This window comes from Megalobrama amblycephala, linkage group LG12, assembly GCF_018812025.1.
Source record: "Megalobrama amblycephala isolate DHTTF-2021 linkage group LG12, ASM1881202v1, whole genome shotgun sequence".
Taxonomy (NCBI): Eukaryota; Metazoa; Chordata; class Actinopteri; order Cypriniformes; family Xenocyprididae; genus Megalobrama; species Megalobrama amblycephala.
Genome location: NC_063055.1, coordinates 5,854,017 through 5,875,147, shown reverse-complemented (window position 1 = coordinate 5,875,147; position 21,131 = coordinate 5,854,017). Strand labels below are relative to the sequence as shown.

The 21,131-nt window shown below is 36.1% G+C and overlaps 2 protein-coding genes across 7 annotated transcripts; one reads left to right on the top strand and one right to left on the bottom strand.

Moving 5' to 3' along the window:
• Positions 1-125: 125 nt before the first annotated feature.
• Positions 126-10,373, bottom strand: cxxc1a (CXXC finger protein 1a). Of its 6 annotated transcripts, none has more exons than XM_048209020.1 (17): positions 10,356-10,373; positions 9,130-9,192; positions 8,451-8,563; positions 8,237-8,337; positions 7,955-8,082; positions 6,964-7,119; positions 6,491-6,544; positions 6,123-6,266; positions 5,111-5,218; positions 3,995-4,182; positions 3,711-3,918; positions 3,500-3,607; positions 3,321-3,370; positions 1,859-1,955; positions 790-942; positions 480-627; positions 126-378 (listed from the first exon to the last, which is right to left on the bottom strand). In XM_048209020.1, exons 2-16 carry the CDS (start codon positions 9,130-9,132, stop codon positions 481-483), a joined length of 1,758 nt encoding a protein of 585 aa, XP_048064977.1. In that variant the 5' UTR covers positions 9,133-9,192; positions 10,356-10,373; the 3' UTR covers positions 126-378; position 480. The 6 variants fall into 6 exon arrangements, with proteins under 6 accessions (XP_048064977.1, XP_048064976.1, XP_048064974.1 ...); XM_048209019.1 differs by lacking the exon at positions 10,356-10,373 and adding an exon at positions 9,313-9,331; XM_048209017.1 differs by lacking the exon at positions 10,356-10,373 and adding an exon at positions 9,270-9,326.
• Positions 10,374-12,571: 2,198 nt separating this feature from the next.
• On the top strand, positions 12,572-20,121 carry zgc:113363 (uncharacterized protein LOC791449 homolog). The gene is made up of 4 exons (XM_048210491.1): positions 12,572-12,703; positions 13,947-14,078; positions 15,192-15,434; positions 18,274-20,121. Exons 1-4 carry the CDS (start codon positions 12,586-12,588, stop codon positions 18,531-18,533), a joined length of 753 nt encoding a protein of 250 aa, XP_048066448.1. The 5' UTR covers positions 12,572-12,585; the 3' UTR covers positions 18,534-20,121.
• Positions 20,122-21,131: the final 1,010 nt, after the last annotated feature.

The window sequence follows — 21,131 nt, the reverse complement described above, 5'->3', positions numbered from 1 at the left end:
TTTGGCCACATTTGGACTAAATAAAAACTCATATCAAACCACTGAATGGACCTTAATGAAAACAATTCATTTGCACAAGAAATGTGGCATAAAGACAAATAAAAGACATTTCACCAGCAAAAAAATTATATCTCTATAATATTTTTTTAATGGACAATAAATGGTTATGAGATTAATTAAAAATCTAAAAAATGTAAGCACAACAATTCAGTGTTGTCATAGCACCATTGAAAGAGTGAAGCCAAGGGTTACATTAATGCAAATACAATACAGAAACATGAGTGTCGTACATGAATTAGTTTCAACAAACAACTGCTAAGACACAGACTCAAATCTTCACAAATGTGAGGCGACTTCAGCAGCAACTGTTCGTTTTCTCTGTAAGATCAAAGACAAAACCTCAGATTGTCAGGAGGGTTGCTTCATGGTTGAACATCATGTGCAAACGGAATAGATGAATAAAAGGAAATGACAGTAACCTTATCTGTCCTTGCTGGTTCTCAGATCTGTGGTAATTGGGTCATGTTGAATTGTCTGGTGCAGCATGAGGGCCATGAGACCTGCACGATTCGTCATGGCTGTTCTTACATTGCGCTCCTGCTCAAACAATTCATCCAACTTGTACCACTGGGGGAATAGACAAGATAATGAGAATCAAAGACTGATGAACAACAATGCAATCTTGTGAAAAAACAACATCAGCTGTTCAGAAATCATCTTAATCCATTTGAGTAAGCTTCAAATAAATGATTCCTTTGCAAAGGTAACGGGTTGAGGTAATGCGCTGACCACTCGGACTCGTTCCAGGTCCACTTCGGCCCTGCGGAGTTTCTCCCAGCAGTAGTGTTTGTTACACTTGCGTTTGGACACCCTGCAATATTCTCCGGTGGGTTCGAATACATCACGAACCAATGGACACCCACAGACCTCGTCCGCAGGGACCTGCACACATGACATTCGCATTTATAAATACTGTCCTTAAAGGATTAGTTCACTTCAGAATTCAAATTTCCTAACGATTTACTGACCCCCATGTCATCCAAGATGTTCATGTCTTTCTTTCTTCAGTCGAAAAGAAATTAAGGTTTTTGATGAAAACTTTCCAGGGTTTTTCTCCATATAGTGGACTTCAACAGTTAACAACGGGTTGACAGTTCAGACTGCAGCTTCAAAGGGCTCTACACGACCCCAGACGAGGAATAAGGGTCTTATCTAGGAAAATGATCTGCTATTTTCTAAAGAAAAAATAATATTTATATGCTTTTTAACCACAAATGCTCATCATGCACTGCTCTGCGATGCAGCACAAATTACGTAATCACATTGGAAAGGTCATGCATGACACAGGGCGAAAAACTCATTTCTCATTTTCTTCTCCAACTTCAAAATCATCCGACATCATTGTTTTACCTTTTTTTTGACTTAGTCTTTGCACGATTGCTTTGTAAACACTTGTTCAGTTCTTCCGCCTACGTCACACGTGACCTTTCCAACATGATTACGTAATGCGTGACACGTCACAGAGCAGTGCAAGACGACCATTTGTGGTTAAAAAGTATATAATTTTATTTTTTTAGAAAATGACCAATCGTGTAGCTATATAAGACTCATCTGGGATCGTGTAGAGCCCTTTGAAGCTGCATTGAAACTGCAATTTGGACCTAAGTCCACTATATGGAGAAAAATCCTGGAATGTTTTCCTCAAAAACCTTAATTTCTTTTCGACTGAAGAAACAAAGACATAAACTTCTTGGATGACATGTGGGTGGGTAAATTATCAGGAAATTTGAATTCTGAAGTGAACTAATCCTTTAATATCAATGCAAATTGAGTGTTAATGTATCAAATGCATAATAACCTTGGGGTCTCTGGAGTGCTCTGGACAGAGAACCTGCAGTCTCTTACAGTAGGTTTTGCTCTGTGGATTGTAAACATCACAGAAGAGCCGTGTAGCCCTAGATTCAAGGAGAACAAGAGCAGAAATAAATGAGACTATGATTTTGTTCACATATTATATCTGTTTTTAGGCATTAAAGGAGCACTTAGTAATTTTTCCCTCATTTTACAGATGAATAGCTGCAGACATCCCACCCTGCAAAAACTAATTTCCAGGAGATGGCAGGAGTCGAGTGTAGAGTGTGACAAAATAATAAGAAATCCGAACTCAAGTGGTCACAGGAGACGCATTTTATTTGATTACTTTTTTTTTTAACCTTTACTTTACCAGGAAGTCCCATTGAGATAAAAGAGAGACCTAGCCGAGGTAACAGCCATGCAAACTCACAATTAAAATACAACACGCATTTAAACACAGAAGCATTTTACATGAAACAATCACGTCTCCTTCACCACATTCTTTATGCTTGCCTTAAATTCATCAATAGATAGAAGTGTATTCAAACTTTGCAAATTATTCCATGTCCAAGGTGCATATTAGGAAAAAGCAGATCTCCTCAGATCTGTCAAAACCCGGGAAACATTAAAAAGCAAACACTGTAAAGGTAACTACCAAAGCTACAACAAAGAAGGTTAAAGAGGTAGGGTGGAAGATTACCATGTATTACTTTATAGATCAAGATATGCTAATGGTGTTTTCTACATGTAGTCAAGTGTTTATGTATCAAAATATAAGTGTTTATTTGAAACAGTAATGTGTCTTGGCTGACCAATTGTGATCGGATCACTGAAAACGCATCTTAATACCAGGTGGTAACAGGGTTTCTCTCTTGCACGCTCAATTTCTTGAATATTGTATATAATTTGTGGCCATCAGGGAGCCGCTATCAATATGCGGGAGATTCCCGGAACGTCCAGGAGAGGTGGGATGTCTGGAAATGAATAATACCTCACCTTTTTTGAAAGAAATGAATACTTTTATTCAGCAAGGTTTAGATTCAATTGATCAAAAGTGACAGTAAAGACATTTATAATCTTATAAAAGATCTCTATTTCAGTTTCCAATAATAATATAATAATAATAAGTGTTTCTTGAGCAGCAAATCAACACATTAGAATAATTCAGAAGGATCATGTGACACTGAAAACTGGAGTAAAGATGGTGAAAATTCAGCTTTACATCACAGTGATAAATTAGATTTTAAAATATATTGAAATAGAAAACAAGTTAATTTAAATTGTAATAATATTTCACAATATTACTGTTTTTGATCAGATAAATGCAGCCTTGGAGAGCAGAAGAGACTTCTTTCAAAAAATTTACTAACCCCAAACTTTTTCATGGTAGTGTTTATCACAGTGGAAGCATCTAAATCTAAAAAATTTGTAGTATTATTATTATTAAAAAAATATTTTTTACTTACCCCTCTATGCGTGTGGGGTACATTGAGCCAAATGATGTCTGACTCTCATACTGCATAGAACGAAAAGATGATGTTATTAAAAGAAACATGAACATCACATCATTTTAAAAACACGTGACCACAGTTTAAAGGTCTATGCATCATGATAACTAAAAACAGACACCCTAAATACAACACACCTTGGCATAGCACCTTTCCATGTGACGCAGTGCCACCTTGGGATTAACTGGGTGACTGCAGGACACGCAGAAGATTTGAAAATCTGTGTCATCATCGCCCTCGTTGACCTTCAGGGAAAAGAAAAGCAATGTTCAGGACACTGTACCGTGTTTGCAGTGTTTACAGCAGTGCAAATGTCATGCTGGAACTATGGTTATGATGATCTCTGACCTCTTCGTCATGCTGTACGACCTGCTGTTTGGCCTTAGCTATGATGCCCTCCAGCTCGTGGAAGCGTTTTTCCATTTCAGTGAGTCGCATGCGAGCTGACTGTTGCTCACGGCGGATTCGCTCCAGAAGTTTCTTGGCCTGTTCTTCTGCAATGCACGGACTCTGCTGCCACTGCTGGATACGCTGGGGCAGGATCTCGTAGATTCGACTGGAAAGACACAAACGTTCAGAGTCTAACCTCATACATACCACTCTCTACAACTGTGAAGTATTTCCAGGTTTACTTGGCAGCGAGCTTCATGCCGCAGTCATCAGAGCAGTATTTGGAGTTGGCGCGTGCGGCTTCGACACATCCGGGTCCGAGGCATTGTCTGGCTCCTCCGGTTTCTCGGACCTCTGGCCGCTCGCTGTGTCTCACCCGGTCGCGGTGCTTCTGTTTGGGTTTGTGCTTCCGAGACTTATTCTCCTCTTTCTTATGAATGAAAACAAAGTCTTAACTTAGTTTCCATTTTAAGCACAATGATCTACTTCAAGCCAAAAATGATTATGAAAGGATTAACCCTATAAAGCCTACTGTATCATTTTTGATATGCAAATTTCTAAGGCCTCTAAATTATCAACATGATCAAAACTTGATCAAATCCTGTTGTACACAATCTACTACATGCCCTCTTGTCTAATTTATAGTTCATACTTTTATTAGCAAGTAAAAGGCATTTTAAAAACAGGTCAAAGTACATGCGTCTTTTTGCTGTAAAATCTTTTATATCGATTTTTATGATTTTTATAAAGTGAACGTAAAAATAAGTTTTATATTGTTAGTAATATTTCAAGATAAACACTTAATGGGCTGAAGCAACTATTGTTTACTTGATTATCCATACATAATGTTTCAGAAAAATCATGCTTAAATTTGAGTATCAAATATGGAAAATTATTTATCTCTCATATTGTTCATCTCTTGTATTGCACTGAATTATATGTTTTGCCCCTGCAATAAAGACTACAGAGCTTTGATCATAAAACTAAGCATTTAAATATAATTTTACTAAGACATATTATTGGCAGATATAGTGACAACTAATTTATAAGAATTTTATGCAAGTAGTCTGCTATACTGTTGTAAAGATCTCATTTACATTACATTACATTACTATCAGAATGACAACTTTTTGCCCATATAAATATCAGCAACTACCCTAAATTGCATATTGCTCAGTTTGTGCCTCTGAATAAAACTGAGGTATTACTTTATATTCTCTTATATGAACCATAAAAGCTTGTGCCTTTTTCAATAAACAGTTCAATTAAAAAAAAAAAGATTTTTCTGAATATTAGTTCATATGTCAGGCTTTAGAGGGTTAAACAAGCATTCTATACACATATTTTTAAGTCTTTACCTTTTTTTCAGATCGCTTTTCTCTTCTTTTCACATGTTTGACCTTAACAGCTCTCTTTCTCAGAGCTGAATCAGCATATGAACCATCATCATCATCACTGTTCCAACCCTTCAAAAACAAAAACAAAACAGAAAACTCAGTCAAAGATTATTGGAAATACATCCAGGGGGTTACCAAGACAGTGAAGTGGGCTAACTTCCTTTAAAGGGGTCCTTGATTATGAATTCACTTTTTTAACTTTAGTTAGTGTGTAATGTTGCTGTTTGAGCATAAACAACATCTGCAAAGTTATGACGCTCAAAGTTCAATGAAAAGAGAGATATTTTCTTTTACAGAAATCGCTTTTTAAGCACTACAACAAACAGCTGGTAGGGACTACAACAAGCTTCTTCCTGGGTTGGTGACATCACTAACCCTAAAATTTACATAAACATGCAACAAAGGGGGTGAGGCCATGTTGGGCTGCTTTAGAGAAGAGGAAGAGTTGTTGTAGTAGAGTGTCGTTACCATGACGTCATTTTACAACGGACTGCTTCACAAACGAGGGTCAATTCAACACTGGATTTGGACAAAAGATAAGCATGACGGCACATGCTAGTCGATGAGTTCATTCTAAAAGTTAAGAGTCTCTCAATCAGTGTCCGACTCTGGTTTGAATAATGTAAGGCTGAACACCGTTACTGACAATCCTCATTTTAACTGCGTGAGATACTCCAGCTTTGTTGTTGTTGAGCAACCGAAGTGTGAGCTGTTAAAGCTCCACCCATTTCTGATAAGGGGGCGGGGAGCAGCAGCTCATTTGCATTTAAAGGGACACATCCAAATAGGGGCAAATTTGACAAGCTATAATAAATGATCTGTGGGGTATTTTGAGCTGAAACTTCACAGACACATTCTGGGGACACCAGAGACTTTTATTTCATCTTGTGAAAAGGGGCAGAATAGGTCCCCTTTAAAAAGGTACTTTTTTGTAGTGCTGAAGTATGACGCGAGTGTGAAGAGAAGCAGGTACCGTGCTTTGTTCTCCATACTGCCCAGCGCAGTACTGCTGATACAGCTCCATCTCATTCTCACTATAGTCTTCTGACAGTGTGCCGTCTTGATAGTCTCTGCCTTTAGACATGGAGTACTCCTCATCCTTCACTCGCAACATTTTCTGAAAAATAAAAAAAAATAGTGGTTAAAGAAGGGTTGGAAACTGAAAGGTTGTAGGTTCAAGCTCCACAATAAATGATCCTTAAAGTCATCATAAAAATGAAAACTTTTTTTATGGAATATTGCAGTGTTTATTAGAAATGATTTATCTTTGCACATCGTTATTATTATTATTTTTTTAATTCATGTGCCTTCATTATCTTTAATCAAAATAAGATCCCCTACCTCTTTCAACGACATCATCTTTTCCTCTGATGATGTGTTTACTGGCGTGGCAACCTGTCACTCATATGAGATCGACCAATAGCAAATCAAATCCAATCAATTCCCGTTGAACAAAACTGAGTCCCGCCCTACATTTTTTTGTGTTCGAGAAGCTGTTTCACTTGTATATACGTAACAAAAGGAAAGAAAAGATTATCGCAAATTCCGTTTCATGCCGATTTTTACCTCAAGTTACTCTAGACGAATTTTCTCTGTAATTAGTGTACTGAAATTGCTATGGATAAAAGTTTCTGCTAGATTAAAATTACTAATAACAAAACAATGAAAAAAGCATTAAAACTTACAGAACCATTTTTTAGAATAATTGCTGAGTACATCATATTGTACACAGAGGCAACAAACATTATCAGACCTTGAAGTGTATGATAAAAGAAAGATGAAATCACAGTCACTTTTACAAAAGTGAAACTCACCCTAGCGCGCACTTCACATTGCCTCAGTCGGCATTTCTGCCTGATCTTATTCGGGCCACCAAACTTCTTCATGTCTTTACAGAAGTCGCACAGTCCACAGTCCTCTGTGCGCATGCAGGCTTCACATTCTCCACACATGCGAGCGGAGCGCTTAATCTAAGGACAAATCCCAAATGCTCTCCATAGTCAGTCCAAAGGTTAATAAACAACACTTTTTAGTCACCGTCTTCACAAAGGTCATTTTAAAGGGTTAATTCACCCAAATATGAAAATTACCCCATGATTTACTCACCCTCAAGCCATCCTAGTTGTATCTTCTTTCATACGAACGCAATTGGAGTTATATTAAATAATGTCCTGGCTCTCCCAAGCTTTATATGAATAGAGGATGAGATTTTGAAGCCCAAAAAAGTGCAACCATCCATCATAAAAGATATCCACACGGCTCCAAGGGGTTAATAAAGGCCTTCTGAATCGAAGTGATGCATTTGTGTAAGAAAAATATCCATATTTAAAACTTTAAAAACTAAAATAATCTATTTGAGCCCTATTTGATTGAACAGCGAGAGGCGTCTAAGCTTACACTACTCCTACGGCGCGTCACAGGGGTTACTCTTGTGGCGCAAGTCGACATGCATACGGCCGTCCGCTGGAAGCCAATTTTTTAAAGTTTTAAATATGGATATTTTTCTTACACAAACGCATCGCTTCACTTCAGAAGGCCTTTATTATCCCCCTGGAGCCGTGTGAAGTACGTTTTTGGTGGATGGCTGCACTTTTCTGGGCTTCAAAATCTCCTCCTCTATTCACTGCCATTAAAAAGCTTGGAACAGCCAGGATATTTTTTAATATTACTCTGATTGTGTTTGTCTGAAAGAAGAAAGTCATATACACCTAGGATGGCTTGAGGGTGAGTAAATCAAGGGGAAATTTCCTTTTTGAGTGAACTATCCCTTTAAGACAGCAGTTTTTATGAATCAGAATTTCTTACCCGTGACCCTCGCCGTCCATCTGATTTGAAATCTGGTGTGTCGGGCTGGTTATCGGTCCCGTCTGTCTCTCCTTCTTTCTCCCGGCTTTTCTTGGGACGGTATTTGATCTCTAAGGTATCATCTTTACCTAGACCACAGGATGCACATACTCAGGGTTGTTTTTGACACTATAATGTCCAAAACTATGAAATAATAATAAAAAAAGAATAACAGTTTTAAAATGTTATATTTATTTTATATGTTCTAATATAAAACAAATAATTCAAATAAAATTTCCTTACCTCGACACTTTTCACAGTACCACACGCGGATGGTTTTAGCCACCTTCTCAGATATATTAATGCAGTCTCCATGAAACCACTCACTGCAGTTGTCACAACCACTGTGCACATGAAAAGAATTTAAAACATGCAATTAAAAAGATTTAATTTTACAACAACAAAAAAAGCCTCCTCAAAAACGGCATTCAAACATTTAAAGAAACACACATCTTACATCATAAAGCAGTTAATGTCTGGTTTGCGACAGACACAATAAACAGGTGCATTGCTCCGGTTCAGACTCGTCTCGGGTCCGGGAGGCTGTTCAAAGTCTGACACTTCGCTGTCCTGTAACATGAGAAGAAACAAAATTTGTATCCTATTTTGCATTTTCTGTATGTTACTACTACTGTAACCCTGCCTGCTGAGACTAATACTTTATTCTATGCTGCTCACATTTTTTTAAATGTCACTACATACTGTATATGCACACTTTGTTTCTATATACCACATTTTATTTACTGCATACTATCCTTTGAAACTTTGTGATGCCAAACCTTCATTTGAACGATATTCTGAGCTATTCTGAGCTGTCATGGCCATTTAGATTATATAATATTACATTCTCTTGCCCTACACCAGCTTAATATGCTTTTTTCATAATCTTAACAAAAAAGTAGCATGTTTTGGAGATGGTATTTGAATTTTTCATTCAGTACTATGGTATATCTCAAAGTACCACAACCTGTACCATGGTACCGCCCAGTTCTGTTTATGAGGGCAAAACAATAGAAGTGCGTTTCCCGAAAGCATCGTTAGTCAACTATGGTCGTAAGTCCCACTGAGCTCTATTGGTAACGATGGAACTCGCTTTGGGAAACACCCCAGAATGGCAAAACAAATATTTCACTTACCATGACAGATTTGTCCGGTTAATGTCCAAAAGGAAGTAATGTCACCACAGTCATTCAGAACATCTGAAACACAAAAACTAATTAGCTGTCATAACCATCGTGAACTAAACGTGTGAAGTAGTGAATTAATTTAATTTAACTCTTTTGTTTACACAGCGGAACACTGCACAACACAACATTTACTTCCGCTTCCACCGCTATGATTCTTCTTCTACGGTTTAGAATTCAATTGATCTACTGCCACCTATTGGACGTGTGTGTAAGTGACGCGCACCGACAGACAGGTGACAAAATTAAAACCATTTTTGTTAAAATAAAATAAAATATAAAAAGCCAAGGCAACATTTCTCATTTTCATTTAGTTTAACTTGATGTACTAAAATAACTAAAAATGAAATAATAAAAAGGTGCAATATGTAATATTTTTGCAGTAAAATATCCAAAAAACACTAGGCCAGTGTTATATATTTTGTTCACTTGAGTTCTTACAGTATCCCAAATGTTTCCAACTATTTGTAAATCGTGAGAAAATTGTAATTTTAACTAGCCCTGCGTCTCAATCAGCTCCCTAGCTTCCTAGATCGTGTATCAGTTATACCGTGTAAATGAATGTGGCCGACTCCCTGATCAGTGCCCTGACTACTGAACTAGGGAGCTGATTGAGACACACGCCAAGGCTCCAGGACGTGTGAGGAGTCGCCTGTCAATTGCGTCATACCCGCATTAACCCTCGGTTTCCGGTTTTATTTTGTAGAAACCATGGAAACACCAAAGATGCTTTAATATATTTACATGTTTTAATAGGCAAGGGAACAACTGTTTTGATATATTTATAGACAGAAAACTAATTATTGTTATATAGTTAAACACGTTTAGTTTTATTGTTTAAATCTAATTTTCTTGATTTTTTGCGAGTACCATGCTTTACCATGCCTCAGAGAAAAACACTATTTTGTGAAGTAGCTAACATAGCATAATCAGATGCAGCTTTATTTTTAGTAACAGTAATACAGTATTTTCTTCATCATACAATACGTTTTAAAATTAATTGCATGCCATTTATTACACAAGCCATCCAGCATTTAATATGATATTCTAAAATCGATCAGCTTACTGCAGTGTGTAACAGTGTCTCACAGCAGCCGCAGAGTGAACGCTCAGAGTAACGTTATAACATCATTTTCAACTCTCAAATGTATCTAATATTATAAACAGATCTGCGTTACCTCATACTCATGACTGGAAAAGCGGAAGCAGCGCCGGCGACTGTGGCATAATAAAAGTCCCGCTGCTCATGAGGCGTGTGTTGCGCAATCGCTCCAGCGGCCTCGTTCAGCTCCCACAACACTCTGTCCTGCTCTGCTTCATACTACAATAACGCTAATAATGTAATTAATGAACATGATTTCTTCCCGAGTCCTATCCCTATTGTTTTCACTGGCTGTGAGGTGGAGACCACATGTCCCAAGATTCCGCGCTCAAACATGGCGTCATCAAGCCACGCCTTCGTTTTGAACAGGCCTCTAGCGACCTCTAGTGGACATAAATCCTTCATATTGCACCTTTAAGCAAGTGAGAGAAAAAAAACAGAAAATGAATAAGCAAAATAAATGCCTACATATATAAATATATAATAACAATATAATATACGCATATACACATATAAACATCTAAGTTTCATCTAAGTTTTAGCCAGAGCTTGTCTCCTTAAAATAATCTAAGAATGGGCTCCAAGATTTTTTTAAAAAGATCGATCAAAACGAAATTCTTGACATACTTGCCTGTGTATTTTTTTTTTTGCATTTTAAATGTATTTTGTACTGATTTAATATTTTGATAATGCTGATAATATGAGAGGTAACCAGAAAGAAATGTGGGTCAAAATAATCAGAAATATAAACAAATAATTACTGAATTTTTATCGTCAGTTACCCAGTGGCAGGCATGAATGTATGTTGGATAAAACGTGCAGCAAATAAACCAGAATTTCATGAGGTAATTTTTATATGATTTTTTTTGGGGTGGGGGGGGGGAGGGGGGGGGGGGTACAAGTACTGCAGGTAAACCACATGATAAATCAGTAGAAATAAATTAAACAGTTCCCTGCTGTGCAGGAAGGATGTCGTGCACGCGCACAAGCTCGAGAGATCACAACACGCGCTGGTCAGAGCAGATGCCGCTCGCGCTCACACGCATTCATTCTGAATTAAAGTGAATTAAAACGTCCTCGGTACAAGACTGGAGTTATTCGAGATAAGGTAAGAAATACTTCAATTGAACTTTGTGTCTTCACTCTCTGGTCATTTCGCTTCATTCTGGGTCATCAGAAACAGAGTCACGTCATCGAAAGTTTACTTCTGTTTACCTCCTTCAAGTGCAAAATGTAGTGCAAAAATAATAATTATTAAAAAACGCGTGGTTAATTTGGACAAACAATATTATGCGTAATTAAATTCGAACTAATAATAATACTTTTAAATGTCTACAAAACTGGATATGGTCCAAGAAATATTTTATTTTGACATTTACGACAGTTTGTTTTGTTGTGCTTGGCTGCTAAACGTCTTAAATATACATTAATCATGATAAAATAATGATAATTAATAATAAAAAAAAACATTAATCATCTTAAATAGGTTTACTGGCATAAACAAATAATACATTAGGCCTACATATAGACATTAATCATGTATATGTTGTACATTCTATGTTTAAAATGTTATAAAGGTTAAAACTAACCTTGAAAAATGAATAAGAGCAATTGTCAAGGTTTTAAAGTAATCTGCAGGACAGCAGAAATCTCCTTTAAGACAAATATGTAGATATACAATAGATCTAATCAGCTTCAGATAGGCCTTACTTACTTAATTTCTTAAATAGATACTATAAAATATGAAAAACATTAAAAATGTTACAGTAGATGAGTGACGGTAAAGTGGGAACATAGAATCAGGCTCAGATAGGGACGAGGACTGAACTAGAGATACTCTACAATGAATGCTCTGTTGGTAAAAAGTAGACAGTAAAACCAGCAAAAATGTTTATTATGACTCCTGCATTTAAGCTCAGGGCTTTGATGATATTGTCAGCTCTGTCTGACTCAGCAGGATGTTCAGATTAGTCACCTTCCCAAATCACTTCAGGTCAGTTTGGAGCAGCAGCACAGGCAAATGTCTGTTGAATGCACTTTAAAGTCGACATGAAACGAAAGCTGCGATAGGAGGGGAAGTTATTTTGTATAATAAACACTGCAATATTTCATTAAAAAAATAAGGATTGCCAATTTTGATTTCATGGTCACATTTTTTGAAGGCTGTTTTGGAGGATAAAAGCCATCATGTTAGAGGTTTTCATTTTGACCTCTACTCCACAAACACCCAGACTGATTACAGGCCACCCATGCTAAAATACTTCTCTTTCTGGATGTCGTCTCAGAGTTAGAATCAAGCGTCTCAAATGGAGACAGAAGCCATGGATGTCCAACAGCAGGACGGAGGGCAGGACAGGATCGTGACCCTGGAGAATCCCGTCCACACAACACAACCGCAGGCCACCAGCAAACCTGAAGTCACAGGTGAGAGGGAAGTTTATGAAGCAAATCTGTTTGAGATATTTCAGCATGTTTAGTTTTTTATGCTTAATTTACATTGGAGAAATAGTAATTGTCATGACATTCTGAAAGCATAATGACCTTTAAACAGATTTAAAGGATTAGTTCACTTCAGAATTAAACCTTTTCTGATAATTTACTCACCCCCATGTCATCCAAGATGTTTATGTCTTTGTTTCTTAAGTCGAAAAGAAATTAAGGTTTTTGAGGAAAACATTCCAGGATTTTCTCCATATAAGTCAAGTCACCTATATTTATATATCACTTTTTACAATGTAGATTGTGTCAAAGCAGCTTTACATTGATAACTGGTACATTATTTTGGCTGCACAGCAGCTCTTAAAGAATAGTGTCAATGCAGGCAGATCAAAGCACTGTTGAATATCAAATGTCAAGTCAAATGTCAAGTGTCCCCAACTAAGCAAGCCAATATAGTAAGCCATATAGTGAACTTCAACAGTTACCAACAGGTTGAAGGTCCAAATTACAGTTTCAGTGCAGCTTTTCAAAGAGCTCTACACAATCCCAGACGAGGAATAAGGGTCTTATCTAGTGAAATGATCAGTCATTTTCTAAAAAAAAAAAAAAAATATATATATATATATATATATATATTTATTTATTTATTTATTTTTTAACCACAAATGCTCATCTTACACTGCTCTGCGATGCAATTATCACATTGGAAAGGTCACGTGATGTAGCCAGAAGTACCGAGCAAGTGTTTACAAAGCGAATGTGCAAAGACTAAGTCAAACGCCCTTTACAAAAAAAAGGTAAAACAACGATGTCGGACGATTTTGAAGTTGGAGGAGAAAATTACCTTTATAATGTGATTACGTAATGCGTGGAGCATCGCAGAGCAGTGCAAGATGAGCTTTTGTGGATAAAAAGTATATACATTTTTTTTTTTTTTTTGTTAGAAAATGACTGATCATTTCACTAGATAAGACCCTTATTCCTCGTCTGGGATCGTGTAGAGCTCTTTGAAGCTGCACTGAAACTGACATTTGGACCTTCAACCTGTTGGTAACTGTTGAAGTCCACTATATGGAGAAAAATCCTGGAATGTTTTCCTCAAAAACCTTAATTTCTTTTCGACTGAAGAAAGAAAGATATGCACATCTTGGATGACATGGGGGTGAGTTTATTATCAGGAAATTTGAATTCTGAACTAATCCTTTAAATAATTATTTGTGACTCACAGGTCCTGTCTCAGCTGAGACTGTTCACAACGGAAGCAACGAGTCCCTGACAGACGGTGGCATAACCAGTGATGATGCTTTACTGCTTCCAAACCATGTACCTACAATTTCACGCAAAATAGACAAAGTCAACGGTATTTACATTTTTATTCATAAGAAGGCAATTGATTATTTAAAGACTTAATTCACTCAAAAATGAAAATCATTTACTAGTTAGAACCACTTAATATTTTTCTGCGAAACGCCAGAGGAGACACCAAACTCCATTGGTTTTTATGTGTCTGTTATGACACCTTTATGTGTTTTTGTTCGAGCATAAATTACACTCTCCATTTTTAAAGGTGTAGCAAGTCATTTGGAAGAGCAAATGTTTACAGTATTTTGGAAATACTTGATTCTTAATTAACTGTTCAAACTTTTGAGGTTTTGTGTTTTAAATTTTTTGAAAGGAGTCACCAAAGCTGCATTTATTTGATCAAAAATACAGTAAAAACAGTGATATTACAGTGAAATATTATTACAATTTAAAATTACTGTTTTCTTTTTAATATATACTGTAAAATGTAATTTATTCCTGTGGTCAAAGCTTAATTTATCAGCATCATTACTCCAGTCTGCAGTGTCACATGATGCTTCAGCAATCATTCTAATATGCTGATTTGCTGCTCATTAAACATTTCTGATTACTAGCAATGTTGATAACAGTTGTGCTGCTTCATATTTTTGTGGAAACTGTTTTTCAGGATTTTTTGATGAATAAAAAAAATCAAAAGAACAAGATTTATTTGAAAAATAAATCTTTTGTAACATTCTAAATGTCTTTACTGCCACTTTTGATCAATTTAATGCATCATAATACAGAAGAAATAATAAGAAAGAAATTATACGGGTCTGGAATGACATGAGAGTAAGAAACTGAAAAGAAAAAATTATTTTTGAGTCATAAATGCAGACATAGTAATAAAATTGACACAGAAATAGACTAATTGCTAATAGACTAAATAATGCTAATTGGTGTGGCCCTAGAGTATTGCTGTCAAAAGAAATTTTAAAAATATGACCAATCACAGACATATCTGATGAGCACGTGAACACAATGGCCAATCAGTGGTGTTTATGAATCTGCTCAACACCAGCGCTCAAAGCGTAATTTTTTTAAACATTTCAGTACTGACAAATTGTAATGTATTAAAATGTATTATTGTCTGAATTTTAATATATTCAAATGTGAATTTAACACATTTCAGCGAAGCCCAGTCTTCCCAATGGCTCCTCTCCTCCAGTCATCAACGGGTCTACCATCATCCGCACACCGCCTGCTTCTTCATCAGGAGGATCGACGCCTCACGCTGCAGCACAACAGAAATGCAACCGACATGCAAAGAGCAATGGACACAAACACCCTCACAGAAAACACACGCCCTCCACTTCCACGAGCCAGCAGAGCTTTAAAGGCGATGCCTCGCAGATACAGAGAGTAGCTGGAGACGGTAAAGCATTTGCCCTGTTTGATCATACACATATCTATTGGTTCAGTCCTTGCTCAAATTTTAGTGTCAATATTTTTATGTATTTTTAGAGCACGTTGGGGCATATCTGAAAAGAGGCCTCCGCCCACTGGGCTGTTCATAAATATAGGGCCTGCTCTTATCTTTCAGCGACACTAGGATGGCCCGCTGGATTTATCTTCATGTGTTTAATGGTCCCTTCACGTCAGCGCTTGATAATTCTTTCCGTTAGGTCACACATCTCAGTTTGATGACTAACTCACACTGGCTGATACATAATCTAATCTAGTGAATTTAAATACTGAGAGGGCTTGATGTTTTGACAATATCATGAGTTTGTGACATTTTTTCATTGCTGTGAAAGAATTCTCAAGATTTAAACAAGATTGTGGTGGCGTCTCTCAGTTTCAATGTGCTTGAAATACAAATGACTAACAAAAATGAACACATTAACCACATTATTCATAGTCAATATTTTTGCAGTGTCTTTTTTACACTTGTTACATGTACTTATTATAGTAATAAAATTAAATTATGCATAATTACATGCTAGTAACTTTAAACCCAAACTTAATCCTTACCCTAACTCTATAATAAGTACATGTTGTTAATTAATGTTACTCAGTACTTAATTGTTTAATTATAATGTAACAAGGACACATTAAAATAAAGTGTAACCAAAACAAAGATTGCTAGGGGGTAATGTAAGTGTAAACATAATTAAATGCTGATAAAGGCCATTAGAAAAGCACAAGTTTGAAAAATGTGGTCAAAAATTATGTCACTCTCTTATAATAATGTCAGAAATACAGAAGAGGATTAGGGCCAAGCAATAATAAAAAAATAAAACCATCTCGAGATTAAAGTTGTTAAATTTCGAGAAAAAACTCGTTAAATTTCGAGAAAAAGTTGAGATAAAATGTTGAGAATAAAGTCATTAAATTACGAGAAAAAAGTTGTAATTTAACGAATTTGTTCTCGTAATTTAACGACGTTTTTCTCATAATTTAACGAATTTGTTCTTGTAATTTAACGAGTTTTTTCTCGTAATTTAACGAGTGTATTCTCAACATTTTATCTCGACTTTTTTCTCGAAATTTAACGAGTTTTTTCTCATAATTGAACGAGTTTATTCTCAACATTTTATCTCGACTTTTTTCTCGAAATTTAACGAGTTTTTTCTCGTAATTTAACGAGTTTATTCTCAACATTTTATCTCGACTTTTTTCTCGAAATTTAACGAGTTTTTTCACGTAATTTAACGAGTTTATTCTCAACATTTTATCTCGACTTTTTTCTCGAAATTTAACGAGTTTTTTCTCATAATTGAACGAGTTTATTCTCAACATTTTATCTCGACTTTTTTCTCGAAATTTAACGAGTTTTTTCTCGTAATTTAACGAGTTTTTTCACGTAATTTAACGAGTTTATTCTCAACATTTTATCTCGACTTTTTTCTCGAAATTTAACGAGTTTTTTCACGTAATTTAACGAGTTTATTCTCAACATTTTATCTCGACTTTTTTCTCGAAATTTAACGAGTTTTTTCTCATAATTGAACAAGTTTATTCTCAACATTTTATCTCGACTTTTTTCTCGAAATTTAACGAGTTTTTTCTCGTAATTTAACGAGTTTATTCTCAACATTTTATCTCGACTTTTTTCTCAAAATTTAACGAGTTTTTTCTCGTAATTTAACGAGTTTATTCTCAACATGTTATCTCAACTTTTTTCTCGAAATTTAACGAGTTTTTTCTCGTAATTTAACAAGTTTATTCTCTACATTTTATCTCAACTTTTTTCTCGAAATTTAACAAGTTTTTTTCTCGTAATTGAACAAGTTTTTCTCGTAATTTAACAAGTTTATTCTCAATATTTTATTTCGACTTTTTTCTCGAAATTTAACAACTTTAATCTTGAGATGGTTTTATTTTTTTATTATTGCTTGGCCCTAATCCTCTTCCATACAGAAAGGATGCATTAAATTGATCAAAAAGTGACAGTAAAGACATTTATAATGTTACAGAAGATTTCTATTTAAAATAAATGCTGTTTTTTTGAACATTCTATTAATCAAAGAATCCTGAAAAAAAATGCATGCATCACGGTTTCCACAAAAATATTAAGCAACTACGGTTGTACCAGTACTTTGGTACCAAGTCATTACTTAAAAATGTGACCATACCAGCATTTCCCCCTAGCATTTTGAGTGCTTTTGAGCAGATTCTGACTAACTTAAACACTTCAACGCTTCAAAAACATGTTGCAAATAGACATCTTTGACATAGACAGATACACACGGCAGCGTTTGAAAGCAAACCCTATAAGCAACATTGATAGTAATAAGAAATATTTCTTGAGCATATTAGATGCATATTAGAATTATTTCTGAAGGATCATGTGACACTGAAGACTGGAGTAATGATGCTGAAAATTCAGCTTTGCATCATAGGAATAAGTTACATTTTTACAGTTTGCGAATTGTAATAATATTTCACAATATTGCTGTTTTTACAGTAATTTTGATCAAATTAATGCAGCCTTGGTGATCAGAAGAGACTTCTTTCAAAAACATTTACCAACCCCAAACATTTGAACAGTAGTGTACAAAATACTGTAATCTTTTGCTCTTCCAAATTATTCCAAAAATCTTTTGCTTTACAAGGGAAACAGGGTTAAATCTATCAAACAATGTGGCAATGTCCAGCTAATTAAATCATTTACAAATCATTAAGGGCACAGATGTCTCTGTTTCCTGTGAATGACCCTAATACTGGTCAGATACCTCCATAAACACTGTATGTTTCTGGCTGTTTTTCAGACTGCTGTGCACACTGCATACTAGCCTGTCTGTTCTGCGAGATGCTGTCGTGTTGTTCGGCCGTGGCTCAGTGTTTGGCCTGCGGTCTGGAGTGTGACGCTCTCTGTTGTTGTGGGGAAGCAGCCACCGGAGGTCTGGCGTGCTGTGCTGAGGACACCTGCTCTGCCCTGCTGGATTGTGGGATACTGGAGGACTGTTGCCAGTCTTCAGACTGTCTGGAGATCTGTTTGGAATGCTGCTCCATCTGTTTCCCTGCCTGATGGGATTCTCAACAGAATGATATCAAGTGCTCAAAGGACTGTAAGTGTGGAGTATATATACAGTCCTGTGAAAAAGAAAGGACATCGTATTGAATTCTATGGATGTATGTATCAGGACTTAATAAAAATCATCTGGCCATTAGCAGGTCTTAAAATGAGGTAAATACAACCTCAGATGAACAACAACATGTGATATATTATACTGTCATTATTTATAAAAAAAAAAAAAACTAGGTCAAAATGGTAAAGCCATGGGTGATAAACTAAATACACAGGAAAGGAAAGACATCAGCAATGATCTTAGAGAAGCAATTGTTGTTCCCTATCAATCTGGGAAGAGTTATACAACCATTCCCAAACAATCTGAAGTCCATCATTCGACAGTGAGGAAGATTATTCACAAGTGGAAGACATTCAAGACAGTTGCCAATCTTCCCAGGAGTGGACGTCCCAGCAAATTCACCCCAAGGTCAGACCGTGCACTGCTCAGAGAAACTGCAAAAAACCCAAGAGCTACATCTCAGCCTCTACAGGCCTCAGTTAATATGTTAAAAGTTAAAGTTCATGACTGTACAATTAGAAAAATACTGGACAAGTATGGCATGCTTGGAAGGGTTGCCAGGAGAAAGCTTCTTATCTGAACAAACCAAAAGACTTCTGGAACAATGTCCATTCGACAGACCAGATCAAACTGGAGATGTTTGGCCATAATGCACATCACCAATTTAGGTGAAAACTAAACTCAACATATCAGCACAAACACCTCATATCAAGCTGGTGGAGGGGTGATGATTTGTGCTTGTTTTGCAGCAACAGGGCCTGGGCATCTCACAGTCATTGAGTCGACCATGAACTCCTCTGTCCACCAAAGTGTTCAAATGTGAGGCAATCTGTCTGAAAATTGGGTCATGCAACAGGACAATGATCCCAAGCACACCAGCAAATCTACAACAGAATGGCTGAAAAAGAAAAGAATGAAGGTGTTGCAATGGCCCAGTCAAAGTCCAGACCTCAACCCGACTGAAATGCTGTGGCTGGACCTTAAGAGAGCTGTGCATAAACAAATGCCCACAAACCTCAAAGAAATGAAGCAACATACAGTGAACTGAATGTAAAGAAGAGTGAATGTGAGTGAATGTGAGAGACTGATACTGTCATACAGAAAATGATTCCTTCAGCTTATTGCTGCTAAAGGTGGCTCTACAAACAACTGAATCATAGGGTGTACTTAGTTTGTCACACATGGCGTTTCCATTTTGGCTTTATTATTGTTAAATAAATAATGACAGTGTAATATGTCAGTTGTTGTTCGTTTGAGGTTTTACCTAATTTTAAGACCTGCTAAAGGCCAGATGATTTTTATTATGTCCTGATATGTAAAACCATAAAATCCTAAAGTGTGTTCTTTATTTTTCACGAGACTGTATGTTATCGTTATCCCGCATTTTGTATTTATTTAGTATGAAGGATGAATTTATTGAATTGATCAAAGTTGGACTGTTCTGTACGAGCCTATTTTCTGATTCTGACAGGCCTTAAATCTTTTTGTATGTTAAAATACACACAAAATCCATGTTTGAATGTGAAATATTGCTTTGTTTATTGGAGCAACCAGTGGCTTTAGATTGGGAAACCTGTTTAAAAACAATCATTATTGCCATTCTGTTTGGTGCCACTATTGGCACAGATATTACACTCTTCATCTTCAACAGTTTAGCAAGTCATTTCGAAGAGCAAAAGTGTGTAGTATTTTGGAAACACTTGTCACATACACTACCGTTAAAAAGTTTGGGGTCGGTTAGCTTTTAAATGTTGGTGTAATAAGTCTCTCATGCTCACCAAGGCTGCGTTTATTTGACCAGTTTAAAAAGCTGTTTTCTATATTTTCAAATGTAATTTATTCCTGAATTTTCAGCATCATTACTCCAGTCTTCAGTGTCACATGATCCTTCAGAAATCATTCTAATATGCTGATTTGCTGCTCAAAAAAACATTTATTATTATCAATGGTGCTGATTAATATTTTTGTGGAAATTGACACATTTTCTTCAGGATTCTTTGATGAATAGTTCAAAAGAACAGCATTTTGTTTGAAATAGAACTCTTTTGTAACGTTATAAATGTGTCTTTACTGTCACTTTTGATAAATTTGATGCATCCTCGCTGAATTAAAGTAATTTTTTTTTTTTTTTTTTAAATCTTACTGAGCCCAAACTTTTGAACAGTAGTCTATGTATTTGTTACCTATACAAAGATCACAACATTGCAGCCACTATGAGAGCATGCCACCTTTATGTAGAAAAATATATTTTGCACTTTTAAGAACTTAAGTTTAAAAGTTTTCCTCCAGTAAGATGTGTCAGACTCTTCTACTTAAGTAAGGTTAGAAATGTGCCTGTGGTAAAAATACTCTTGCCACCCTTGCGAGTGTTTCATAGCACATATGTGACCTGCATGAAGCAAGAAACACCTTACTGCATTAAACATCTTCATCAACTGTGATTTTATACAACATAGAAAGTAATTTGCTTTGAAGAAACATTTGTTGTAATAATTAGTTCCTATAACACTCTCTGTTTTGAAGTATAACAGTTTTGA

What these genes read in the sequence shown, in the direction of transcription:
- cxxc1a (XM_048209020.1), bottom strand. An exon ending in GTACTGTGAAAAGTGTCGAG is followed by an intron (nt 8,083 to 8,236) that starts GTAAGGAAATTT and finishes CCTGTGGTCTAG; the next exon opens with GTAAAGATGATACCTTAGAG. An exon ending in TCGTACAGCATGACGAAGAG is followed by an intron (nt 3,608 to 3,710) that starts GTCAGAGATCAT and finishes TTTTCCCTGAAG; the next exon opens with GTCAACGAGGGCGATGATGA.
- zgc:113363 (XM_048210491.1), top strand. Translation starts at nt 12,586, where the DNA reads ATGGAGACAGAAGCCATGGATGTCCAACAGCAGGACGGAGGGCAGGAC. An exon ending in CAGCAAACCTGAAGTCACAG is followed by an intron (nt 12,704 to 13,946) that starts GTGAGAGGGAAG and finishes TGTGACTCACAG; the next exon opens with GTCCTGTCTCAGCTGAGACT. An exon ending in ACAGAGAGTAGCTGGAGACG is followed by an intron (nt 15,435 to 18,273) that starts GTAAAGCATTTG and finishes GCTGTTTTTCAG; the next exon opens with ACTGCTGTGCACACTGCATA.